The sequence below is a fragment of the Populus alba genome, chromosome 13 (assembly GCF_005239225.2).
Source record: "Populus alba chromosome 13, ASM523922v2, whole genome shotgun sequence".
Lineage (NCBI taxonomy): Eukaryota > Viridiplantae > Streptophyta > Magnoliopsida > Malpighiales > Salicaceae > Populus > Populus alba.
This window is the reverse complement of record NC_133296.1, coordinates 7,317,243-7,342,945: the sequence shown is the minus strand read 5'-3', so window position 1 is coordinate 7,342,945 and position 25,703 is coordinate 7,317,243. Positions and strand designations below refer to the sequence as shown.

General features: G+C 31.4%; 2 protein-coding genes across 4 annotated transcripts; one reads left to right on the top strand and one right to left on the bottom strand.

Annotated features, from left to right (window-relative positions):
• Positions 1–9,489: 9,489 nt before the first annotated feature.
• Positions 9,490–13,237, bottom strand: LOC118053567 (maltose excess protein 1, chloroplastic). The gene is made up of 9 exons (XM_035064879.2): positions 12,901–13,237; positions 12,625–12,807; positions 12,102–12,392; positions 11,848–11,937; positions 11,297–11,398; positions 11,086–11,204; positions 10,292–10,354; positions 10,135–10,196; positions 9,490–9,945 (listed from the first exon to the last, which is right to left on the bottom strand). Exons 1-9 carry the CDS (start codon positions 13,129–13,131, stop codon positions 9,863–9,865), a joined length of 1,224 nt encoding a protein of 407 aa, XP_034920770.1. The 5' UTR covers positions 13,132–13,237; the 3' UTR covers positions 9,490–9,862.
• A 2,025-nt stretch (positions 13,238–15,262) lies between these two features.
• LOC118053568 (septin and tuftelin-interacting protein 1 homolog 1) lies at positions 15,263–18,551 on the top strand. 3 transcript variants are annotated; one of them, XM_073403998.1, is made up of 4 exons: positions 15,263–15,421; positions 15,550–15,812; positions 15,909–18,272; positions 18,306–18,551. In XM_073403998.1, exons 2-3 carry the CDS (start codon positions 15,566–15,568, stop codon positions 18,260–18,262), a joined length of 2,601 nt encoding a protein of 866 aa, XP_073260099.1. In that variant the 5' UTR covers positions 15,263–15,421; positions 15,550–15,565; the 3' UTR covers positions 18,263–18,272; positions 18,306–18,551. The 3 variants fall into 3 exon arrangements, with proteins under 3 accessions (XP_073260099.1, XP_034920771.1, XP_034920773.1); XM_035064880.2 differs by having other exon boundaries at positions 15,909–18,551; XM_035064882.2 differs by having other exon boundaries at positions 15,299–15,421; positions 15,536–15,812; positions 15,909–18,551.
• The last annotated feature ends 7,152 nt before the right edge of the window (positions 18,552–25,703 follow it).

The following is a 25,703-nucleotide window of genomic DNA, read 5'->3' as shown; positions in this document are numbered from 1 at the left end:
TTCTACAACCATTTCTTTTTCTGAGCCCTAACAGGCCCAATAGGGCCCAAAGCTGGCTTTCGATTACAGTGTCAAGCCTTCGAAGGTATACGGAATTGGAAAGCATTTCTTCCTCACTGTACTCTTCAAATTGCTTCCCGGTTATGATTTAAAAAAAAAAAAAAAAATCAGCGAATCAAAATAAGTTGAAAATACTAAAAATATATTAATTTAAAATAAATAAAAAAATAAAAAATTTTAAAATGTTTTCAAATGCATTTTTGAAACATAAAATCTTAATTGAGTCCTTTTATGGAACAAATATAGTTCCTCCATATGACAAGACCATTAATCAATAAAAATAAAGAATAAATAATTGGAATGTATCCATTTGTAATAATAATAATAATAATAATAAAATTCATTAAATAATGATTCCAAGCTAAAATTTTTATTTTAAAAAAATTATTATAGCTCAATTAGTTAGTTAATAGATCTAGGTGATATTAGAATTCTTCTTTAAGAAAAAGTTAACAAACTTCAAAATTCAAGTTGAAGTTAATAATAATAACAATTTTATTGAATAAAAAAATTGATTCACAAAGGCCTAATTAAAAAAATATAAAAGAAATTTTTTAGACAGATTCAAGATAGCTCAGGCTTTCTTAATAGAAAGTATGAATAAATTTTTTTCATAACCTTGAAATTCTACTTAACTAATGCTTAAATAAAATAAAAATTCAAATTTAAATTTGAAAGATACTAATTTCATAACTTTGAATTTAAATAAAACTAAATTTTATTAGTGTGTCAAGATTAGGATCGTTACAATTCCACTCCTATTAAAAAAACCATGCCCTTTAAGGTTAGTATTATGATAGATTCCATTAGCTATCTTACTTCAATTTTCTTTTATCGAAGAAATGTGGAAAGTTAGATGTATTTTGACCTAGCTAGAAACTTTAAATGGTATGCCACCTTTTCTATCTTTAGTTATATTTGAATAGCTTGTGGTATTTGTAAGCTAACTTTTGATTTTTCTTCCAATGCATGCTTAATTGATAATATGATTGGAGCTTAAGGTACCTAATCTCCTTCTTTTAATTCAATTTTCTTTTTTATATGCTCTACTTGTATATTCTGTCTCTTATATGCTTTATATAAGTTTAATTTGATATTTTGTAATAATATTGCTCAATCTTTTAAGTGCTTCTTTTCAACTTAAGAAACCTTCTTTAGATTGATAAGTGCTTTCATAAGGTCATCATATATGGATGTCTCAATTTTGATATGTATGGGATCCTCCCCTTTAAACCTAGAAAAATCTAACTTCATTGGCTTAATTGAATCGAGTTGCCCTGAGTGGTTTGATTTTAAATTGATGATGTCCATCGAACCTTTAAACTAGGAAAAATCTAATTTCATTAGTTTTTCATATTTAAAAACATAATTATAAAAACAAAACACCATTTCAAGTAATCTAACTCATAAAACTTAAAATTAAATATTCTACATATTACTAACTAAGCTTCAAATTTATACTAAAATAAAAACCAATCATGGTAAAAATGATTCTTACCTTCCAAACATAAGATATCAAAGAGAAATTAAAAAGGAAATCAAGCTTTGTTCACCTTCTCTTATTTCTCCCTTTTAACTTCTGAAATTCTCACTTTAAAGTTCAAAAACTCAAGGAAAGCCTTTAGATTTCTAGTTTAGATCATCTAATCCTCTTTTTGATCTCTTAATCTAGCTTAAATTCATGTTTTCTCTCTCATAATTTGATGAAAAAGTGGAAAAAAAAAAAAACCTTAGCCTTTCTTCCCTAGTTAAATCACCAACCATAGCTTAAGATAGAGCCATTTATATAGTCATAATTTAAGTTATTTACTACAACGCTCTTATGTTTAGCTCATGTGTTTTATTTTTTATTTAACCGGATACTTTATCTTAGTTCACTTTTAAAATACTGCACCTTAGAAGTTTATTTAATAAAAATTTCTTTCCAATTATTTATTTTTCTTCCATTCTAAATTTTACATTTACTCATTCCATCATTGGGTTTAATTTCCAATATTTTTTTAAGACCATAAAATTTTAAAACATGGGTTTATATTTGAAGTCTATAAGGTCTTTCATATTTAATAGCATTCAAATTTAATTTTCTAACAAGTATAGTACTATCAACAATAACACAACTCCCATTACCAATAATCATGCTATATACCTTATTATTTATGTGACATATAGTATGGAATATGTTCTCCATTTATTGCTTTATGTTATCTTTTTTAATCTGAACATTAAATGTTCTTCTAATCACCAAATCTTTCCATTAGTTTAATACTCAACATCACCACAGTTCTTAAATGATGGCATCTCATTCTCTTTGGATTTGTCTATTTTAGATTTCATATCTCTATGCTTCTTTATAACCATAATCATTTTGTTTGGACATTGTAAATCTATATATCCACTCCCCAAATATATGAAACCATTAATATCACGATTATGATTATATGAGATATTAGCTTTACTTTTTAGTCATCAAATCTTTTCTCTTAACCTTAAATGATTTGGCTTTATTACCTATAATATTTGGCTTCGATGTGGCAATCTTCACTCACATATAATTCGATCTTCGAGCTGAAATGAAACCTTAACTACCTCATTGATATGTGCTGCCCTTTGTCTTGAACTACCTCTCTATTTAATAGCTATATAAATCAAAACTTGAAGCTCAATATAATGACGCAACTCAACTATATTAATTATATCTCTATTCAATCCATTCAAAACCATAACATTATAGTTTTTCTGTCCCTCACAACATTAGCTCTAATAATGAAAATCTCTATTTCCTTATGGTAACCCTTCACACTCATAGAACCATGAAACAAATTTTCAATCTTTGATATAATTCTTTATAATAATGACCAAAAACAAATCTTTTTCTCATGAGTGTTTTCATCTTATTCTGAGTCTTTTTAGGTCTCTCTCAATTCCTCCTCCTTCTTAAGATAAGTTGATCCTACCAAATAATATAGTTAGTAAACATTAATAACAATAAGTTTTACTCTTTTTACCTCAAAGTAATGGTGACAATAAAAAATCAACACCGCTTTCTTTTTTCACTCCAAATAGGCTTTCTGTATTGTTTTTGCCTTGAAAAGCCATAATCTTCATCTTAATATTGTCCAAATCTATATCAAAACCATCCCAAAATCCATCATCCTATATCTACTCTCTTGTGACTAAATTGCTTAAGTGTTATACTATTAGTTTAATATGTCATGTAGTTAATCAGTTGGTTATACATGTCATTATTATATTAATGTAAACACATATTTATTATTAATAAATAATTAATTTTTCTTTAATATTTATATAATATTAGATTAATGAATCTGTAAAGATAAAATCCACAGGATAAAAATACATTACAAAGGAAAAATTATAGAAGTTGTTATAATCATGTGATTTTTATTGCATCAAAGCATTGTTAATAAAATGTTCTTGGTCGTGTTCTTTTAAATATTCAGCATTCATTAGAGCTGTAGAAACTAAAACATATTATATTCTTTCTTTTATGAAAGGAAGTAGTTGTTCTCATAAGCTGATGTATAAGAGATACCTAGAATTAATATGTAAGTGTTTTTCATAAGACATGTATATTGAACTGACCCGTATGAGAATTTTATATGGAGATATCACATATTTATATGGAAAAGCTCACATGATAGCTGTGTAAGCGACCCTTAAACTTGAGATTATTAAATTATGTTATATAGATAATGTTATGTTTTTATCCCATTACATGTTATCTTAATTGAGGCAATGACATGACAGACATTACGTATACCGTGAACTATATGAAGATACTTGAGTAATCAAGAGAGAATTCATCACCCTAAGTAAATTAAAAAAAATATCTCATCTATTCTCAAATAGTATTGAGTGAGAAATCATTGGCTCAGGTGGAATGTGATTTGAAAAGAGTTTCAAATCTTATTCAAACGATCAATAATTATTATATATAGAACAAACATGATTTAACATGGTAGACATACAACATACTTTAATGTTAAATTAGAACATTGTTGATGAAAGGATATTAATTACAGTGAGAAACAAGTCACTGAAAGGTTAAGTAATATTTAGGGGATCATGACACGTTGTTAAACGATACATCTGATCCTCAAATACAATTAATCAAATGTTGAATTGATAATAAATTAAATTGTTTAATTTATTTAATTCCATTTAATTTGAATTAGAATTTATAATTGGGCTAACATATTAGAAACATAATAGGTTATAAATAGTAAGAACCATTAGTCAAAAATAAATTAAATGATTTAATTAATTATGAATTAATTAAAATCTATTTTAGAATTGAAGGACTATAATATAATTAACATACAATGACTTGATTAAAACATCTTCAAATACAAATTATATTTATAGACTTAGAAAAAAATCAAGTAAGAACTTGATTAAGTTAATTTCTAAATTATTCTGAATTAATAAATGGTTATTATTTAGGGGCAAGTTGATTTTTACCAATTTATAGGGTTTTTCATATTTCCATATATATAGTAAGTTATACATGTTATTTTTTAGGAGTTATTAGTTAGACAAAAAAATTATGTAAACATAAAATTAGAGCTAGCACTCCAAACATAACAATCCCTCTCTCCTAGTGATTCATGTGGATTACAATTGGAGGTCAAATAATTTGATAGCCTGTGGTTTGCAATAACCTAAACTTTAAAATAATAATTCAAAACTGAAGAAGATCAGATCTTCATATAATAAATCTCTAGACAACTCTAGATCTATCTAATGGGATCTTAGGGACTCTTGAGTAATTTTGTTTTATTATTTCCACATGACATTCAGAAACCTAACAAGCACATCTCTAGGCTTTTAATTTCTATGTGATCGAAACCTAACACAATGATTATCATCAAATTCCTTGGCTTCTTCATCTATATTTATTGCTATAGATTCTTTTGGGGGTGAATTAGCTCGTCTCACAAACCTTTTTTCCTTCCAAACCCCAATGGTGTGTGTGTGTGTGTGTATTTGACATAAAGTTTTGGTTTTTCACTTTAATATGTTCTCCTTCATCTTTAACCACCCAATTCTCAATATTTCAGTTCTTTAAAGAATTAGTTCATAAAAATCAAATATTATTATCTTAATGATGCAATTAAATAATGTAAAGACTCAAGAATTAATAAAGAACAAAAACTATCAATACAAAACTATGAATATAAAAACACAAGTATCAATGCGAATTCGATCGAAATATGAACAATACAAAGATACAAAAAAAAAAAACACTATAAAATTAAGAAATTAATGGAATAAGATTTAAATTACTCGAAATAACAAAAGCACTTAACACACACACACACACACATATATGTGGTTGACACTAAAAAAATAATGATGCAACAACTACATGTTTTTTTGTTATTGTTGTTGTAATTTTCTAGAAACCCATCTAACTAAACATAAAATATATCCCATATCAAGATTTAACTCTAAGAAACCCCAAGAATCAAGATTTGAGGCAAACCCTAAAAATATCTTTTTTGTGTTTTTTTTTTGTTTTTTTATAAGACTTTATTTAATAAGATCACAAATAATTTCTATTAAAAAAAAAAAACTTGATGCCATAACTAGTTTTTAGAGAAGATAAATAATTCTGACAAAAAAAAAAAGTATACAAAAAACTCGAAGATAAAAGGTATATAGCCTGATTTAGAGTCTTGTTTTGATACCAATTGATACGAACCCCATGGATATAAAAATCTAAAAACTCACAATTAAATCAACTCTTCCCAAAAAAAGATAAGATCAAGTTTGTAGCTGAGCTTGACATAACAATAATTTATACTGAGACACTAATATTATGAATAAGTGAACCTCCCAACCAAAGCCTATAAAGAGGCGTGAATGAGAAGTATAAAAGATGTCATAAATTTTGATTAATTCTTTGATAAGTCAGAGTGGTTAAATAAAGAACAAAAAAGTATGAGCCAAACCTCACACAATAATAATTGTTGAAATTAAAGTCTTTTCTTAAAAAAAAAAAAAACCATAAATACAAGCTAAATAATTTATTTATAATAGCTAAAAATACCCTAAATAATGTTAGAAAAATAATAAAAGAGTTCTAAATAAAATAGGAAAGCAATCTTAAATCAACTACAAAACTAATACAATTCTTGTATAGTAGCTTATGAATCTTATTGCAAGACCTTACTGATGTCTGATTGCCATGAAATTTAAAATAATATAGAGAAAGACCTATAAGAACTTGTTTAAAATTTTGGCCCAATACAATGGTCATAAAAAATAATGCTTGCTAGAGTAAAATTATATATTTAGAAAAAAATAAGCTGTTTAATTGCTTGAAGTTAATTAGCTCATAAAATAGATAGATCGGACCCTTCTTGTGCATGAATTAATTTGACTAAGGTCTTATATTCACTTATTGTTTATCATCCTCTATGAAATCCACCTTGATCCAAATATTCTGAATAAGCCAATTTAATACATCTTTGAGCTTCGTTGCCCTTAATCCTATAAGGAACCCAATTGAAACTTGCAATTGATCTTTTGGTGTAGTCTTGATTATATCACCTTTTGTTTTACTTTAAACATGCAAACTTTCTCTCACACACACATGCATTCTAGAATTCTATTATGTTATTAGTATGCATGCTACATCTTTGATTTGATATCAATTGCAAGTTTGAATATATATTTGGTATATATGCTAGAATTCTATTATTATATTTGTGTTGAAAGTATGTTTGCCATGTTTTTAATTTGCATGCTCATAGATTTAAAATTTTATAAAATTTAAAATATCTTCTCTGTTTTAAATGTTTTTGCTATGATAAACTAAACATCCTTCGTATAAGTATAATTATTTTTGGAAAATAATTTCGTGCATTGTAATTATCTCTCGGGCTAACTATCATTTTAATATATAACTTTTCTTTCTTTCAGGTATCATCAGCAAGTTCATAGAGAAGTTTTATATTGTATTGTAGTTACCACTTATGCATTAATAGATCTAACATTGAGAACATGCAATTAGATGGAAGGTGCTTTGATAAGAAATGAGAACTATATTGTTTAATTTAGTTTTGTATGATTTTGAAATTGAAACGTCATAATGTATCGGAAATATATGATATTTGAATGCCATATTTTTATTTATTTATTTATTTTGTGATCTTCTCTATTTTTAGTCGATGCCTATTTTTTAGAAATTTTTATGAGAATGTTTAACTTCTAACTACAAGGATTCATCTAGTGTAAATAGAAACCCATTAATTTTGACTTTAAGGAATTCATAAAAGACCTAAAAAATTACTAGATTTTAGATGCCCTTTCATATCAGATATAAAATTTTAGCCTCTATCTATAAATTAAGAGATGCATATGAAAAAAATTGAATTGATTACACTCTTGAATTCCAACCAAAATAAATGTAAATATATGACAAACATGATAAGTTATTGCTTCCTTATTCTCCTTGTTATGGTGCTACTTGGTTGTGTCAATTTATGCAAGATATAGGAATTGTATTGTTTAATTGCTACAAGCACCTTCTCTTTGAACTAAATAGTTGAGAAAAAACTCTAATTTTATCAGACACATATTTTTTCAATTGGATTGTTGCCTTTGTACCTGTACAGATTATAACAAAATTTAACCTTCAATTAGCTCGAGTTAAATGATTTTTACTAAAGTTTATAAAGATAATTCATTAAAAAAACCCACTTATACTTATTAGAACTCCTAAATTGACTACATTACAAATAAATGAATAACAACTTCACCTTTTATGTTTTCTTTTATTCAGCTATTTATTTACCATGCTGATAATCTCTATGGAAACTCTCACAATTATATAATTTTGTTCAAATAAAATAGCTTAAAAGAAAAGTTGTTATACTTTTCATTATATTTTAGTCTTTAATTTTTAAATTTTATTTATAATCAAGTCAGATATGATTAACTATCTCATTTTTAATTTTTGACTAACGATTTTTATGTGTATGACCAATCAAGTTCTCTAATAGATATAAATCATAAACCTAAATAAAATTTAAATAAATTAAACAAATTAATTTATTATCAACTCAAAATTAATTGATTTATATTTGAAGATCAAGTACAATGTCTAACAACTTGTCATGATCTTCAAATATTAAAAAAAGTCATAAGTGATTTAACTTAACCTTTCAGTGACTAATTTCTCAATGTAATTATTATCCCTTCATCATGAATGTCTCAATTTAGATATTATAGTAAAGTATGTATTGCTTTGTTAAATCATGTTAGTTCTCAACATTACAGTCAATGATTCTTTGAATAAGTTTTAATTACTTTTCAAAACTTATTCACCTTGAGAAAATATGAAACATTTTCTCTAATTCACCTAGGATGATAAAATCGTCTTTTAATTACTTAAATACCTTAATATAGTTTATGATATACTCAATATATATCCGTTCGTTACCCTTAAGTTAGAACAACATATGATCATGATCAAAACATAATATTCTCTATATAAATAATTAGTAATATCAAGTCTAAGGATTACTTACATAACTATCATCATGTGAGTCTTTCTATAGATATAGTTTAGCGTGCATATTATTTGACAAACACTTACATATTAATTTCCAGATATTTCCCTCATACTTTAGTTTATAAGAGCAGTTACTTCCTTTTATATAAAAAAAAACATAATATGTATCAACCTCATCAACTCTAATTAATATAAAATCTTAATTAAATATTAGTCAGGAACATTTAGATAACAATACTTTAATATAATAGGAATATCATAATTGTAACTTCATAATTTACTTTGTAAAGTTTTTTTTCCTATGAACTTTAACTTTACTCTAAATTTATTAATTAAACATTAAATTCATTAGTCCAATATAAATAAATATTAAAAAAATTATTTAATAATAAATATTTTTTACATAAATAAATTCAATGCTATAGTGCATATTTACTATTACTATTAGGCTCGTCCCTTGGATAATTTCTCTGACGTAATGCTATTCTACAGAGGAGGAAGCACTTCAACTGATGCCCTTTATGGACTCTACTTTCGTTACCTTAAATCTCCTGGAACTACTGTCCATTTCGTAGCTCCTCGATGTAACATAAATTCGGTTTCAATCCCATCACCCGCAGCTATATTTGCCAAAATCTGTAAACAATCTCTCTTCCTTCAGAAGCCATTGGTCATGCTCAGTGAACTTGGCAAACAGTTCTTCAGTTTATGTCTACTGATCACCACGCATTCAATTGCTAATTCTATTTGCTGCTTTTGATGTTAGCTCTGTTATTATCAGCAGCTTGTATTCGGGCAGCAGGCCGTCACTCTTGCTCTAACCTGGGATTTGAAGAAACAATAACATTACAAATACATGTAGGAGCTTTGAAAGAACACTCCACCAATAATCTGAAATTAATTGTACATTTTATTTAACTTGCAAGAATTATTTGCTCCTCTCAGGTAAATTCAATGCGCTTTGGTATTGGTCAACCAATGATCTTGTTTTATTACAATATCAATTACAACATACTCATCCTAATTTTTATTTCAAAGTGCAAACGAATGTGATTCCCATACTGCATCCTCTCCAGTTCAAATTTCCATAGCCAGACGAGTAGCAAACTTAAACCAAGGGCTGGAGTAGTAATCTTAACTGAGCACTGGCATCTCAACAGTGATCGGTGAAGAAGAGTTTTCATAAAACTTAAAACAGTCAAGATGCTAGATCAGGTTGCTTCATCTTATTCAAGCGCCATTGCAGCATGCCTTCGGAATTCAAGAGCCAAAAATCAACTCTTTCAAAGACCTAAGAGGTGAGCTGTATCCATAAACTACAGTGTCTCTCCATAGAGCCATACCTGTAATGAAGGGAAACTTTTATGTTCAGCGCTATCACAGGCTCCGCATAAGTGTAGAATATTGCTTACTTGCCCCCTATTTTCTGGGCATGTGGGGTCAGGGCAAGGGCAGAGGCAGAGGCAGAGGCAGAGCAGGGAGTTATCTATGCTAAATTCCAAACATAAGCTACACAAGGATAGAGAGGCTACCTATCCATGAAACCAAACCAGCTGTAGCTGCCAAAAGAAATTTCCCGCTAACGCTGTTGAAACTGCATCATAATTGAAGTTCTTCAGTTGCTAAGTCTGAAAAAAGAAAAATAGCTAGCAATTGCAGATGAAGATTCACTAACAGAAGATAACTTACTAGTACATGCATAAAATATTCCCATAACCATAGAAAAGGGAAGCCCATGTAGAACCAGTGAACCTGCAAAAGGTGAACATGCATCTGTCAGATACGGAAATTAATCTCAAGATGGATAATCTAATGCACTGAAATATCAAAGACGTATCAAGAAGATTTTTTATTATCATCCTAACTCCTGGTTAAGAAGTGTTTAATATGATTAGTGCCCCCCTAGAGTGTATAGATTAAGATTTATAAATCAGAAGTGTCATTATTAACCTGGCAACAGAGCAGCCTCCTCACCATTCTCACTATGAAAAAAGACTAACTTTACCTACAAAAGCCATTTCTCTCATTTTCTTCCACAACCCCACCCGTGTTTTCAGGATTTTAATAAAAACTTTTGTGTTGATGTCATTTTACTATTCCTTGGTGATGAATTACTGTTAGCAGCTGTCAGTTATGGAGCATTGTGGTGATACACAACTCATGAGTAAAGTTCTTGTCAAATAAAATACAATGTTGAGACATGTCTAAACAATGTAGCAGACTGGTCGGAGTCCCTTTTCCTGACTCCTTCTGTAGTCAAGAAAAGCAAGCATATTGAGAATTCTCAAGAGTTGAGAGTATTAAAAATGAAGTAAATCAACAACACTTATTATAGAAATAAGGTGTTAGCATGTGAGATGATCACACTGAAAAACTAAGATTGCATATAACTATGAAATTTTAGAAAGTTTAGCATAAACATGGGTATATCTTATCTGTAGAAAAATGAGAGGCATAGAGAATGATGGGGTAAAAAGCAGTACCACATGAAGTCACGAGTAAAAAGGGCACGTGGGATCATAAGTCCATTTCCAATCATAGCAAGCAGCATTGAGAAAGCTGATAAGCCTTTAATATTATCAGGATTCAGGAAATTTGTCCACTGAATAAGAAGCATGAGTCTTGGTCAGGGATGCAAAGATGAAATGCCTGATTCAATAAGCCAAATTCTCAGAGAAAGACCACATATATTACCATTTGTGACACTGGCATCCACATGAAGAGAAGTGTTGCTGTCCATCCAGATATTGCTCCAACAAATTTTACACCTTTTTCAGAGAGTTTTCCTGTTCGTGCCTGCAAAACTTAGCAGGTAAGTCTAAAGGGGTGCTGAATCAAAAGGAAGATTTCCTGTGAAAAACAAAGAAAGGGGAAGGAAATTGCAAAATTATAAATCTAAACACAAGTTTCAAACAGATTTGCTAGGCATCATGAGCTAGTTACTTTAGTATCATCTCATTGTCATTTCTCAGCCTAATCTTTAAAACCATTATAGACATGTACGATGCAGGCACGAACATATTTGCTATCAGCTAAAAATTTGTGCTCAATCAGTCCTCTTTATGAGTGTTTACAGTGTCTCCCGTCATTTGATTTTAAGTTAGTAAACTTAGAAGCAAAGTCCATTCAAACAGAATTAAATCATCCACTTCTACATGCTTTCTCTTTGCTAATCTTTAACAGTCAAACATGACATGTGATTACATCAATATGACCAAAGGCGGAATAAAACCTGAAAAGCTTACCATGACAACAGCAGCGACTGCTGTGACAAAAGATATTACCCCTGGCAAAATGGAGTTTGGTATATATGGGACAAATGTAGACCACATAACCTGCACTCAAATTTACAAAACCATTAAGAGAATATTCCATGAATACTTAGAGTATATCAATGTTTTTAATCCCACAACAGCCAAGATGAACACATAAAGAAGAGAAAAAGCATAGGTGCATAGGTGTTTAGAGTTCTGTAAAAGTGAGACAGAAAATGGGGTACCTGAGGGAGGACCGACAATCCACAAACAGTGATAAAATCTTCCCAGAAGAGCCAGATTCCAGCATTGAGCATTCCAAAGTAATTCAAGAAATTTAATAGCAAGCCAGTTGCTACAACAACTGAAGTGACCATATAGTAAGGCAGAGGCATGGCCTCTGCCATTGCAAGCTGGGCAATTACAATGTAAATCGAAACCACTCCCAGTGTCTGCACCACAATAACCTCGGTTTCCCTCTTTTTTGCAAAGTAGGAAAGCAATGAAAGGTTTCCAAGCAGCCCAGTTAACATCCCCTGCATTATGCAAACTCAGAGTTCCACGTTTCAATACAGCTAATAAAACAGTCGTCTCAAATGCCCATTTCAGGTCATGGGATAGGAACCATCCCATTTGATCATAAAAGGGAAAAATATAAAGCAAAAGGTGGGAAATTATGGGTATCACTCAATTAATCAGGCATATGAAGAAGCTATGAGTGAGTAAAATAAATAGAAGAAAAGGAAGGGGGAAAGGTGAGAAAATTACCAGCCATGGTACAGCCAAAAGGGCAGTTTTATTTCCAGACATAAGATTTTTTGCATTGAGAATGATTTGAGGCATTTGGAGTAACAAAAAAGGGACATTTGCTCCTCCAGAGAATTTGGCTGTCCAAGAGTCCCATTCTTCAATTTCCTTACTTCTTTTATTCTTTACCTTCACTGTTGAACCCTTTTCAAAACACAAACAACAAAATCCTTAATCCAACACAAAGTCGTCACCATCAACACAAATCAGAAGGTTTTAGAGTGAGCAGTAAATTACCTGGTCAAGAGGGTGAGGGACGTCAGAGTCAAGAGCAGGAACTGGAATGAGTCGGCGATGAAGTGAAGTCAGAGAGAGTGAGTGGAGATGGAGGAAGGGCTTGGATGGAAATGAATGAGAGTGGTGAAGAGGAGGGCAATTTGCGTGTAATGAGAAAGAGTGGCAGTGAGATGGTGCTGCTAGTAGTGACTTGTTAGCAGCAGCTGCTGCTACTATCAGAGAACTTGCCATTTTCGTTTTTTGAGGGGAGAATCAGAGATTGAGAGAGGGAAAATCTTGTATATACTAAAAAGAAAAGGAAAAGGAAAAAATCAAGGTGGAGACTTGAGATTGGGCGGTGAGTGTTTAAGAACCTCCAGGTGACATGTGGCTCCTTCCTTACGGTGTGAAATACTTTTTATATAATGAAATACTTTTTTTCTTTCTTTTCTTAATTTGTAAATAAGAGATTAAAATCCTGCTTGGTACTGTGTCTCAGAGGGAGATGGGGTAAAATTTGAGATATTTTTATATTTAAAATTATTTTTATATACTTTTAGATTATTTTAATATATTAATATAAAAAATAATTTTTTAAAAGTAATAGGGTGTCGGCATATTCATATAATTGGTGTTCTAGAGAAATAGCACAGGAGTCCAATGCCATATATGAAATTAGCTCGTGATATTCGAGAATATAATAGTAGTTATTTGTTAAAATATTTATTATTTAAAAAATAGCAATTTAAAAATATTTTTAAAACATAAAAACAAAATATTCTTTAACCCTCCTCAATAAACAAATGAAAAGGAAAAAGAGAGCAGCAGCGGTGGATCGGATCTTGTTTTTCTGAGCTAGTACTGGTACTGGGAAGGAGGATTCTTGGTAGTTACTCCTCGTTGAGTTGACTGGGACTCCATTGATGGATCTCAATGAAGAAATGATGGGTTTTTTTTTTTTTTTTTTTTTTTTTTTATGGGATCTGCGGCCATGCATGGGTGCTGCTGCTGCTTTCAGCCACAGCTCACATGTGGTGCATTGAAGTTTTTACCTTCGTTTTCTTCTTCTTAAACCCATAAAAAATTAATTAATTTCATTAATATTTGTTTAATACAAAGATTAAGCACCAGTTGACACGTAACATCTTGGACGAAGCACTCCAAATGAGGGTGGAAAAGGAATTAAAGTCAGATAAAATTAAAAAGGAAGTCTATTTAAACACAAGGCGCTCAAAATAGGAAATGGAAATGGGGGGAACGAAGAACTGTTTCTTTTCTTCATTAAAAAAAAAAACAATACAGAAAAATACTGTAATAATTTATAGTATTTTATAAAAAAATTTATAGTTGTAATTTTTAATCAGTTTAATATTAAAAATAATAAAATTTTTTAAAGAATAATTTTGAAAAAAATCATAAAAAAAAAAAATCATATGTGGGAACATTGTAGCAATTCATAGTGTTTTAAATAAAACACTACATAGCTAAATTCTCAATTAAATAAATATGAAAAAAATAAAATCGACAAAAACAATTCTAGAAAAAATAATAATAAAATCATAAAAAAGAGAAAAAATCACGTGAAGAAACACTGTAGCAATCCACAATGTTTTTTTTTATATAAAAAAACTACAAAGCTAAATTCTTATTTAGCTCCATATTAAAAAAAAAAATAAAAAAAATTCTGGAAAAAAACACAAAAAAAAACTGAAAAAAGAAGATAATTTTGAAAAAAAAAAAAGAAAAAACAAACATGTGGGGAAAGTTAAAGCTGAATTCTCAATCAGCTCAATATTAAAAAAAAATTCGATAAAGAGAATTTTGAAAAAAAGTATATGTGGAGAAATATTGTAGTAAAACAAAAACCATGTAGAAAAATACTGTAACAATCCATAGTGTTTTAAAGAAAAAATTATGAAGCAAAATCAACAAAAAATCATTTTAAAAAAAAAATTCATAAAAAAAAAGTCATGTAGAAAAATATTGTAGTAATCCATAATGTTTAAAGAAAAAAACCACATAACTAAATTTTTAACCATTTTAATATTAAAAAAAAATTGATAAAAATAATTAACAAAAAAGGCAATTTTGGAAAAAAAAATGTAAAGTCCAAAAAAAAAAAATATATGGAAAAAAAAAAGACAAAAAAAATGAACAAACAGAAAAATTTTTTTTTAAAACAAAAATTATATGGTGTGGAAAAAACGATAATACTTTCCCCACAGTTTAAAATATTAGTTAATTGGTTCGTGTCTGTGTGAATAGTAATTTCCCTAGAAGATTTTGTTTTTTAATGTTAATTTTTAATTTAATTTACCATATCAAAATGGACTTAAGCCTGTGCCTCTAACTCCTAGGTCCATTATAACCCCGGGCTCAACAAAGCCCTTAAAAGTCCATGTTCTGAACCTGTTCCTGATTTCTATCGGAGACCATCATCATCATAAACATTAAAAAAAATTCCAAGTTCCTATATGATTTTGTAGTACAGTATCGGTCGTTAGGGTTTGCTGTTTTCTATCGCTACAATTTCCAGTATAAGGTAAGCTTATTGTTATCTCTATAACATTAGAAATTTGATTTGGAGCAAAACCCTAGAGATTATTTCATCGGTAAGCAATTCTTCATTCCTCATTCGAATTTTAATCTCTGATAGATTTGGTTTCACAGAGTCATAAAATCAAAGATGGATGATTACCAGGAGGGAATGGAAAGATTTGGGATGGAGAATGACTTCGAAGACGGCCGATTTATAAATGGAGAGTTCTACTTTAAAAAACAGAAAGAAAAACGAAAGCAATCCAAAGACGATGTTCTTTATGGTATCTTTGCGGATTATGACTCCGATGATGATTATGTTTCCTCCTCGCGAAAGAGGAGAAAAGACTCCCGAAAAGCTGACCTCACTAAGCCTGTCAATTTTGTCTCCACAGGTAATGTAGAGATAGATGTCTTACTGATAATTTAATGACTTGTAATGCTTGTTGGTGAAAATTATGTGCTTATGAAAGTTGTTTGTTTGTTTGCAGGTACTGTTATGCCTAACCAAGAGATTGATAAGAATTTGAGAGACAAGAACAGTGATGTTATGTTTGCTGCTGCTGATGATAACAGACCTGGAATAGGGTCTGGTTTTAATACTGGGTTAGGGTTTCATTCAGGGCTTGGTGATTTTAATGGGGTTAAAAAGAGTGAGGATTTTGAGGATGATGGTCGTGACGAGGCTGAAGATAACTTTTTGCCAACAGAGTTTGGGAGAAGGATAAAGGAGGGGGCAGAAAGGAGAGAGCAGGAGAGAATGGAGAAGAAAGCAAAAGGAGTGGGGAAAAACAAGGAAGTGAAAGATGGGGATGTTGGGGTGTTTGAGAAGCATACAGTAAAAGGAATTGGGATGAAGTTGTTAGAGAAAATGGGTTATAAGGGAGGTGGATTGGGGAAGAATCAGCAAGGAATTGTAGCCCCAATTGAAGCAAAGATGAGGCCAAAAAATATGGGAATGGGGTTCAATGATTTTAAAGAAACATCAGCTAAGGTGCCTCAATTTGAGGAGAAGGAAACTGTGAGCCAAAGCCAGGGTCAGATGGTGGGGAGAATGAAGGAAAAGCTATGGTTGAAGGGTAAGAAGAAGCAGAAGCAGGAGAAGTATATAACAGCAGATGAATTGTTGGCAGAGAAGGAAGAACAAGGTTTTGAGGTTTTTCAGAAGGTGATTGATATGCGAGGGCCGCAGGTGAGGGTGCTGACAAATCTGGAGAATCTGAATGCAGAAGAGAAGGCGAAGGAGAATGATGTTCCGATGCCAGAGCTTCAGCATAATGTGAGGTTGATAGTGGATTTGGCAGAGCTTGATATACAGAAGATTGACAGGGATCTGAGGAATGAAAGGGAGACTGCTATGAGCTTGCGGCAGGAGAAGGAGAAGTTGGAAACAGAGGCAGCACGCCAGAAGAAGCAATTGGATAATGTGGAGGAGATCATGGGTGTGCTGAGCCATATTGAGGAGCAGAAGTCTTCAGGAACTTTGACCTTGGATTCACTAGCAAAGTATTTCACAGACATAAAGCGGAAATTTGCAGAAGATTATAAGCTTTGCAACTTGTCTTGCATTGCTTGTTCATATGCTTTACCTTTGTTTATCAGAGTATTTCAGGGCTGGGATCCTCTTAGGAATCCATTGCATGGATTGGAAGTAGTAGAATTATGGAAGAATGTGCTGCAAGGCGAGGAAAGTAGTGATATATGGGATGAAGTTGCACCTTATGCACAGTTAGTAACAGAAGTAGTTTTGCCTGCTGTAAGAATATCTGGGATTAATACTTGGGAGCCTAGGGACCCTGAACCCATGCTTAGATTTTTGGAGTCTTGGGAGAATTTGTTGCCTGCAGCAGTTGTTCAGAGCATCTTGGATAATATAGTTATGCCAAAATTATCTAGTGCTGTGGACTCATGGGACCCTCGTCGGGAAACTGTTCCCATACATGTTTGGGTACATCCATGGCTGCTGCAGTTGGGATTGAAATTGGAGGGCTTGTACCAGATGATACGAATGAAGTTAAGTATGGTTCTTGATGCGTGGCACCCTAGTGACGCATCTGCTTACACTATCTTATCACCTTGGAAAACTGTGTTTGATGCAGCCAGTTGGGAAAATCTTATGCGCAGATTTATAGTTCCCAAGTTGCAGGTTGCATTGCAGGAGTTCCAAATAAACCCGGCTAATCAGAAGCTTGATCAGTTCTATTGGGTTATGTCATGGGCTTCAGCTGTTCCAATTCATCTCATGGTTGACTTGATGGAGAGGTTTTTCTTTTCGAAATGGCTGCAGGTTTTGTATCACTGGCTCTGTTCAAATCCTAACTTACAAGAGGTTCATAAATGGTACATTGGTTGGAAGGGACTTCTTCCACAAGAGCTTCAGGCACATGAAAATATTCGTTATCAGTTTACTCTTGGACTCAACATGATTGATCGAGCTATTGAAGGTGTGGAAGTGGTCCAACCTGGTCTGAGGGAGAACCTCAGTTATATTAGGGCACAGGAGCAGAGGCAGTTTGAGGCCCAGCAAAGAGCTGCAATGCATTCTCAATATCAAACTGCCGCTGGCACGGGAAGCACAACGCAAATGGGTGGTTTTGGTGGTGGTGCAGTTGAGATGACTTTGAAAGAGGTTGTTGAGGCCCATGCACAACATCACAGCTTGCTCTTTAAGCCAAAACCTGGCAGGATGCATGATGGTCACCAGATATATGGGTACGGTAACATGAGCATATATGTGGATCCAATACATGAAAGGTTATATGTCCAGAAGGAGGAAGATTGGTTACTGACAAACCTTGATAATTTGCTTGAGATGCATAATAATTCTCTTAAAAAGAGACGGTGAGTAGTAGAGCCTCGAAGATGTGTTAGGATTTGGGGGTTAACGCCGGACTGGGAAGCCATTCCTTCAGTTCATAGGTTGTATGTTTTATGCATAAAAGGCATTGAAGAGGTTAGCTATTTCTTATTCTTTGAGCTTGTCGGTGGCTGAGATGGCTTTGTTGTAAGAAATTATATCATTTTTTCCTGGCATTATTGTGATGCAAAACTGCTTAACTTATTTTAACTGTTAGCTGGTCTTGTAAATATTTTGTGCCATGATATTCTTAATGATAATAGGTCTTTTCTATTCACTTAGCTTGCAGCGGATGTTCTTTGTTTCTTTGCTTTTTAAGCCTCTCTTACCTTTTTCCCATGGATTTCTTTGTCATTTCTTTATCTCTGTTTTTTCTTCTTCTTCTTTGTTGTTTTGGGGATTGGCATTTTTTGTTTTTATCTATAATCCTGAATTTATGCAAATTTGGGTTAATAGATGTAAAGATGGAAGATATTGTTCTTGTATAGCAACTTTTTTTGACTCATTTGTGAGTTTGAAGTGTGCTGTGGTTTGAACAAATATTTTGAAGCTTAGAGCTTGAGAAAATTGTTTAGAGAGGAAATTCTGCTGTTTGAGCTGTCATGTTTTCCTAAACCGGAAAGGAGGACCAATTAGTAGCAGTTGGAATATTTAACAGTCTAGGTCTCATGTTAACATACTTGGTAATGCGAGCTTTTCCAGAATCTTTTTTCTGCTCTATTTTTACTGTCTTGCTTATGTTTTTGTACTTTTGTTTTTATAAACTAGATAGAATAGAATGCAGAATTCTCATTTGAATATAAAAGAAGATATTTCACTGGTGCCTGAATTGGGATTCAGCTCGACCATGAAACATGGGATGAAGTATATATGAAAGCTTCATCTGAGGGGCTGCTGTTGTGTCACTGGAATAAAGGAGAGTGAATAAGGAGCATCCATTGCTTTGGTCTCTATAAGGTACACTGTTCTTGTCTCGGTGCATGAGCCTTGGACAGTTTTAAGGGAGATGATATGGACCAAGTAACTTCCAATGATGTCACAAAACATGCTGATATATTATCTGGTTTCGTCGTCGTCTCTCCTCTCTGATTATACTTTCTCCCTTGAGGTTATAACTGCTTTTCATTATTGGTTATTTGTTGTGGACTTGGTGTTCAACTTGAGATATGTTTAAATTTGACAGATGAATGTTTTAGAATGCATGTAGTTCGGTTCTCTAGAGGTTTTGATGAGGAATGGGCAGTTGAAGAGACGATGCAGGAAGGAATTTGATGACAGGGTTTCCAATGCGGTATGTGTGGAAGTGGAAGGAGCGAAGGGGTTTTGAAGCTCCAAAAGATTTACGAATATATTTCTTACTATTGGGATCCTTAGTGGAACTAAGATATATTTGTGAAGCTCCACGAGGGAAATTCCAAGTTTAAATCGCTAGAATCATCCATGTTCGGTTTTTGTTTTCTTATGCTGGTTTTCCTGGTCTTTCTCTAATTTGGTTTCAGATTCTTTTTTCGTATATATACTTGCGCAGGTGCTGGTTTCAGATTGACTTTACTGAGCTCATATCAGACTTCTGGGTATATTAGTGACCAATTCATCGAACACCTTTTTTTTTTAATCATGGCTCTAAGATCAAAATAGATACGTACAACGAAGAATCCTTTTACATGGCATATTAGAACTGGAAAAGCAACAGATTCCGGAGGCTGCTGAAGAGAATTTCCAGGGGTGGCGGCGGCGGGTGGCGGGTGTTAACAAGCCAATCTGTTAACAAACTTGTTATAAGCAAAGCTGCTCACCTAGGTAGGCACATAAAAAAACTCGTTGCAAATCCAAAATAAAGTGCTACACCTTACTCTATAAAAATACACGGGAAGCCCTTTATTTATTTGTTTTTTCTAAAATATTTTGGGATACCAGTTCGCTTGCGTTCTGTAGAACATTAGAAGCCAATTCTCTTGAGCTGCTTTTTAGATCACTTGTTTATGGGTTTTTCATTTCAATTTCTAGCTTTACACCTGGCAACTAATAATCTTAGAAGCTTTGAGCTGATTCTGTAACTTAAAAAAGAGTTCATGTTCTTTCTCATCTGGTGTAAAAAATAAAATAAAAATAGAGCTCTATCTCCCTCTTTATACAGCTAAATTGTCCCACGAGATTCCAAAATAAAAGAGAATAGTAGGCCTTCTTTCTTATTAATTTAGATTTTCTACCTTTTATTTTTATATTTTTTTCTTTTCTAATTCAAGCAGTTACGTCGACCAATTAGAAATAAGGGTATATTGAAATTTCTTAATTTCTTATTTACCGAAATGGAGTAGTTTTCATTTTATTTCCCAAAACAGAAACTTGTGCCTTATAAGCGCTGAAAATGACATGTAAATTAAAAAACAGAAAGATTAATTAGGATTTTGATTAATATGGATTTTTCATGATGGCAAATAAAACTTTTGGTTGTTTGGATCTTCAGTATACACCGGAGAAGGGTGCTAGTTGTTAAGGTTGTCTTATTTTATATGTGATGATGTCTCAAAATATCAATGCAACTTAGGAGCTTAAGTATTGTTTTTAGAAAGAAAAAGTATAATGATATTTTAGAGAGAAAAGCCCTGAAAATATATATGCTAAAAAATATTGAGAATAAAGAAATTGTCTATCTTGTGTCTAAAGGGTTCACGGGTATTTATAGCCCACAAATCTTATTCTTTTCTGAAGAGGAGGGGCTGAGGTGTTATTATGCTTTGATAGCATTTAGCAAGAGATAAAAATCTCTTACACATAATTCATGAGAGATAAATATCTCTTATACATTATTATTATTGATGAAAATGTGGTACGTCCTTAAAAGATTTTTATACACTTGGAAGTGTTGAAAGATGAACATTTTTTACCTCAACATTTTATGTTAATGATGATAAGAATAAACAAATGAAGTTTTGTAGCTCAATAAGAGGCATAAAAAGATTGTCAGCTCTATATCTATTTGGGCTTAGCACAGAACTGAGTCTTAAAGGTGTTGGGTTTAACAGCTCGCCAAACTCACATATATACTTGGGCTCAACGCGCAAGCCCAGGTATGTTAGGTTAGCACCCTGTCTTTTACCCCTTTCAATCATGGGCTTCTTGAGCAAACAGATAATGTATAAAATACATTAATCCATTAGTAGTCTCCAAGTCTTTATGTATTAAATATACAAAGATCTGGAAGGTTTAATTTTAGTGAGAGGTTTTTTTTACTGAAGAGTTGTTTCTCTTACCAATAAGAGACTTTTTACCTTTCCATGAGATTTGTCTACCTCACGCAAAACTGTAAGGATTCTTTGTGGCTAGGTTGCTTGTTCTTATTGAATGAGATGGTTGGGTAGCCTCTTTTGTAACATCCCCAACATTTGGGTACAAATTCTTTTATAATAAATCTGCAAACAATGTATATTTTTTTTGTCATTGCTCGAAAAAACAGGTCAACTAGTTTATTTGAAAACTCAACTTGGTCGACTGGATATACTAAGGACCTTACTCTTAAGTTTTGATCAATATCTATCTTGGGTATTACGTCAAATTAACAATATTTTTATCAAAATTTCGACAGAGTTTTCTTTGTATTTTAGGCATCTCAAATGTCGACATCAATAATATATAAAAAAGAAACTTGATAACTGCATGTTCATGCAAAACCCATCAATCTATTCATATTCCTAATCCAATAATCTTGGATCTCAATATAATTAATCCACAATACCACTAAAAACTATTAATCTTCACATTATTAATAATATTAGTAAATTATCATGATGATTATAATAAAATCTACATTAAGAATATACAAGTTAAATTAGTTGTATTATTTCTACACAAAATGCAATGTCATGCATAACAAACATTCACGACTTTAGTTTTATAAGTTTCGGGTAATTAGTTACATAATAAACTAAAATATCCATATCCATATTTCCTAGATCTAAATCAAGGTAGCAACTATTAGCTATTCTTGACGAGCATGTGAATTACTTGTAACAAAATAAATGTCATTATTTAAGTCTCAAGTTAAAGTTTATTAGAACATTAAGGAATTTCATCTAGACAATATTTTAAACCATTTTTATGATCATTTTAAACTTCTCATTACATTTACTCATCCATTCCCCAAACAATCTCATAAGGTTCATTACAAAGTTAATAATTTAGGTATCCCGATATGAAAACCAACTATCCAGTATTCTTTCATCACCATCAATAACTCCAATAACCCATACTGGTTACTAATTAATTTGGCATTTTCATTTGGAAGCCAATAATCCGATATTTATTAATGAATATCAATCAACCCGGTCAACCCATTTTGGTTGCCAATCAATCTGGTGTTTCCATTTGAAAGCCAATAATTTAGTATTCTTTAACGAATACCGATCAATTTGGCTAACCTATCTTGGTTGCTAGTCAATCCAGCATTTCCATTTAGAAATCAATAATTCGGTATTCCTTAACGAATATCAATCAATCCAGTTAACCCGCAAATCAATCCAGCGTTACCATTCAAAAGCCAATAATCTTGTATTACTTAAAGAATACAAATCAATTTGGTCAACCCATCTTGGTTGCAAATCAATTCGGCGTTCCCATTCGAAAGCCAATAATCTAGTATTTCTTAACGAATACCAATTAATCCGGCTAATCCATTTTGATTGCCAATCAATCCTTACTTCATGTATATCTTTCTTTCTATGTCTACTAAGAATATCACTATCCACTTTTTTTTTCGTAGATCAACTAATTTTACATATAAAAGTAAATTTTTTAAAGAAGAAATTTTACAAGGTACCGAGTACCTACTTGCAATCTGACTATGAACAACTCCATGAGCACGTTAAATCACCTTGACGATCTCCCCTGCATTGACATGTTTTTCAATTAATCATTATTTTCACATAAAAACATACTCCTTATTAAGTGTAACATTCATTATAATTATATTCGAGTTTTCATCTATATTTTTGAATCATTGAAAAACAATTCCAATTCCATAAAATCAACTTAATTAAAAAAATTTCATGATTCATTTAACTCTTACCAACTTTACACAATTCCATAAAATTGCAAAATTTACAATTTCACTAAAATTTTACAATTTCATCCTTTTAGGCCTAATCATTTAATTACTCAATATTTTATCATTTCATTACTTCAACTCAATCAAAATCAATATTCACATAATCATACACACATTTATAGCACAATAAATGGACAATATCATAAATGCATAATTTCCTATTTAATTCTTTATATGGTCGAGCCTATAGGCTTCTTACCTATCACTTTTATTCATCATCCTTTCATGATTTCACTCCCATAAGAACCTACAAAGGTCCTAGAAGCTCAATTTCAAAGAAATCTTTGTTCCCCCAATTTCATTTCAAGAACCTTAATTCAACTTTTGCTATTTTTTTTTCAAAATCAACTAAATCTTATTCAAATTAATATAGATGGTTTCCAAACATCTTACCTGGTTACAAAAAATATTTTGAAAGTCTACCTGTAAAGAGTTTCCCAAAGCTTTTCTCTTTTCCTCTTCTTTCTTCATTTTCTCTCTCTAATTCAATCTTCACTCTCTTTATTTTTTTTTAATTTCTAGCATGGATGTGTTTTTTCCTCTTAAAACCCTCTCTTTTTCAATCCTAAACATTACTCTAGCCCTTTTAAATGAAATAAATTAAGAAGAAATGAAATGACTCTTTCCTCTCTTGCTGCATATCATTGGGTTATAACAGGGACAATAGCCAAAATAGTCTTAGCAATTGTAAATCGGTATCGTCATTTTAAAAATGGCTAGACTGTATTAGCTAATGGAAAAATATACATTTTCAGCCATAAATTCTTATTCTTTTATCTTCTTAACTCCTTTTTTTTTTTCATTACATTACAGCCAATTTCTATTCTATTATTATTTTTAATTTATCATGGGGTTTACATTCTTCCCTCCCACCAAAATTTCATCCTTGAAATTTAATTCATACATGTATCTAGAAATAACTTTGGATACATTTTCTTTATCTCTGACTTTCATTCTCATATTATCTCTTTGATTTGAGAACTTTTTCAAAGTATTTTTACCATGATAATTCTTTTATTTTGGAGTTCCTTCTCACTTTTGTCTAATATCAAAATTAGATGTATTTCTAAAATCAACTCCTTCTTTATCTTTAGTGAAACTTATGGCAACACCTGAGTATGGCCTTCGTCTTTTATCTACATAGCTTTTCTTTCTATCCCAAGCTGCTTTCATTCTATCTTTTATAATCTTCATCTTTTTTCATGGTAATTTTTACTAATTCTAGGCCAATTAATTTCTTATCACTAGCTCCTTCCCAACAAACCAGAGTTCGCCACTTTATTTTACACAAGGCTTCATAGGGAGCCATGCCCATGGTAGTATGATAGCTATTATTATAGGTGAAATCCATTAATGATAGGTGATCCTCCTAGTTTCATCTAAACTCCAATGCACATGACCTCAACAAATCTTCCAAGGTTTGAATAAATCTTTTTGATTGTCCATCCATTTGGGAATAAAATACAGTACTTAGATTCAACTTTGTCCTTAGAGAACACTGGATATTTGGCCAAATCATGATGAAAACTGAGGGTCTCCATCAGACACTATAAATACTAGAACATCATGTAATCTTACTACTTCATTCACATATATTCTTGCTAGTTTGTCAATTGAATCTGTCATCTTTATAGTAGAGAATAAAACAAATTTTATTAATCGATCCACAATAACCCATATTGCATCATTACCCCTTTTTCTATAGGTAATATAGAAAAACTTTGTTGTAATATTTCGTCATTTTCACTCAAGTATTAAGAGTGGTTATAGCTATCTAGTAGCTTTTTGATGCTCTATTTTCATTTGTTGACATACCTCAAATTTAGCCACACATTATTATGCAATTTTTTTTTTTTCTTTTTTATGTTTCTCCATTAATAAAACTTCTTCAAATAATGATACATCTTAGTACTATCAAGATGCATCGCAAGTTTGGATTCATGAGCCTCGCTCATCACTTCACCATTGAGGTTCTTATCATCAAGCAAATACACTCGTCTTCCTTTGCTACCATTCCATCCTCTGTAAATTGAAAAAGGAACCTCAATCCATTCCTTTATTTTTTATCACTATCTTTCTCATTTTTGCTTCCTTTAATTGAGCTTCTAATACTTTATTTTTTTAGTACAGATTGTAATTTAAGTTGAGCCATTAACAACCCTTCATGTCCTATATGTACTTGGATACCCATCTTCTTCAACTTTACTATTTCTCTTCCATCCTAAGTGTCATAACCCATTTTTGGGTTCTTCCACCCAAATTTACCTTTTTCCTTTTTAAAAAATAAAAATAAAAGTAATAATATTAAGAAGATCAAAAGTAGGT